This window comes from Lygodium microphyllum, chromosome 12 (genome assembly GCF_053477565.2).
Source record: "Lygodium microphyllum isolate KBCC chromosome 12, Lygodium_microphyllum_v1.1.10, whole genome shotgun sequence".
In the NCBI taxonomy this organism is placed as follows: Eukaryota; Viridiplantae; Streptophyta; class Polypodiopsida; order Schizaeales; family Lygodiaceae; genus Lygodium; species Lygodium microphyllum.
Window position 1 is genome coordinate 101,829,078 of NC_141146.1, and position 2,119 is coordinate 101,831,196.

Here is a 2,119-nt window from a genome sequence, read left to right on the forward strand (position 1 = left end):
CATCATTTTGTGACATACATTAGCAAATAAAGGGGCAGCACTATCATGCGCAAGATTTTCTAAGATAAACTCTTCTTCCTCTAAAAGCAAAATTGTTATATATGTCAAAGCTAAACGAACCACTTAACTCAAGTTAACAATGGATATATATATATATATATGAAACGTGCACCACTTTGTCATGGCACCTTCGAATGAGCATATACCGCAAAGGGCAATGCTAATAAATATTGACGACCTCATGACCTGAACATTCTGTTTAACACATGTCGCTCGAGATATGTACCAGATTCCTCTCGAGATTGTAGGCATACTCGAATCCACGCTGAGTGATGCTGCCGATGACAGAATGATCTTCGCTGTCGATGGGAGAAAAGGCCAAGCAATAAGTGTCCTCCTGTACGTCTATAAATATGTTTTCGAACGGGAGAGAGAGCTTGGAAACAGCCGGCGGGAAGCCGATGTAGAGCTCCACAGTCGGCAAGACAGTGCCTTCCTCCGGGACCCGTCCGATGCGATAGCAGGTGTCGAACAGACCCGACAATTCCTTAGGGACCGTAAGGGGCAAGCTTGCGGGCATATGCGAGCGGAAGGCGTCTCGGAGAGCCTCGTAAGCCGGACGGACGAGCCTACTGACGGTGGTGCCGGAGTCGAGTATCACGCCTGTTTCGGCGCCGTCGGGGGAGACGCGGAAGACGTCCGGGTCGATGGGAAGGGCGGCTCCGGCAACGCCAAGGCCGCTCAGGTGGATGTGATAGAGGCTCGATAAAGCGGTCTGAAAGAAGTCGATAGTGAGAGTAGTGCTGCTGCCGGTCTGACGGTCGTTGACGACATCCCGGCCGCCGAGGGTGAGGTAGCCGGCGCTGATATGCGGGCTGCCGAAGGGGCTGCTGTAGGGGAAGCAGTAGGCGAAGCGGGTGAACTGGCCAAGGTACGGCAGCGACGCGGGCTCCGGCGACAGGCCCATTATGCCGCTGGGGTGGTGCAAGAAGGACCCCGTCACGGAGCTGGCGCACCCGATCGTCATAAACGCCATGCTTGCTTGCGGCGCGCCCGGGTGGCCATACCTCACCCTCTCCATCGCCACCATCCCGCGGACCTGCGACTGGTCGCCGTAGACTATCCGGAACTCGCACGGTTCCAAGGCGGCGGTCGAGCACGACAACGGTGCCTGCCCTAAATCTGCGAGGTTGCGGCACGTGGGATGGCTGCACGGCAGGTCCGCGAAGGTGATTGACATGTCCGGCTGGAAGAGCTGCTCGGGCGGGTCGAAGCAGCCATGGCAGGGGTTGCACTGCATCCACGTTAGGTCGCTGCCGGTGTCGACGAAGAAGATCACGGTCTGCGGGGGCTCTCCCACGTGCAGGGTGGCGAAGTAGTTGAGGGTGTCGTGCATGCCGATGTCCGCCAGCCTCAGGGCGTCTGTGTATGCTGCGTTGGGGTCTGGCTGGCTGCGCCGCCGCACGTACTCCCTGTCGTTAATCGCACTCTCGTCACTCTTACTATGCCTGCTCTTATTCAAGCGTAAATACTGCATGTGAGCCGCATCCCTGTTCAGCAGGCCTCTCAGGAGCTCCTGCCTCGTCGCGTTTCTGGGGCGAAGAGGCGACGATGGTGCGTCTCGGTGGAATACATCCAGCCTCATTGCTTGTATGTTCTCCTGCTGCTGCTGCTCCGCCTGCGGCCTCTGATCGTGCGTCAGCCCCGTGCCATAATGTCCTCCGGCTACAAGACATGCCGAGATTAGAATCCGCCAGCTCCAGACGATCATGCAGGTCAGTGTCGATGGATCCCAACAATGCCGGCAGCTTTTGGTTAATTCCCCCATTGCCCTTGCAAGACAAATGCTGAATTATGGTCGTACGTTGAAGGATATAAATATTGGGTGTCGACCCATATTGGGTGGTCGGCCCCATGATCTCGGTTGAGCGTCTAGTATTAACAGGTTCAGTGTCGGAACCTTGAAAATTTTTACATAATTTCTTAAAAAATATAATATGGTTACAAAACTTACAAAAGCAGAAACAAAAAGGGGTTCAAGATCATCATAGAGAGTACTAGGCGCTCCGCGTCTAGCCTCAGCCCGGCGTTACGCGTCAGCTTTCTCTCGGCGTTTCGC

General features: G+C 55.1%; 1 protein-coding gene across 1 annotated transcript; it reads right to left on the reverse strand.

Moving 5' to 3' along the window:
• Nucleotides 1-259: 259 nt before the first annotated feature.
• LOC148028106 (aspartic proteinase nepenthesin-1-like) lies at nt 260-1,828 on the reverse strand. Its single transcript, XM_087689918.1, has one exon. It carries the CDS (start codon nt 1,826-1,828, stop codon nt 260-262), a length of 1,569 nt encoding a protein of 522 aa, XP_087546044.1.
• Between the last annotated feature and the right edge of the window lie 291 nt (nt 1,829-2,119).

Excerpts from the sequence above, each read along its gene's own strand:
- LOC148028106 (XM_087689918.1), bottom strand. The coding sequence starts at position 1,828 with ATGGGGGAATTAACCAAAAGCTGCCGGCATTGTTGGGATCCATCGACA.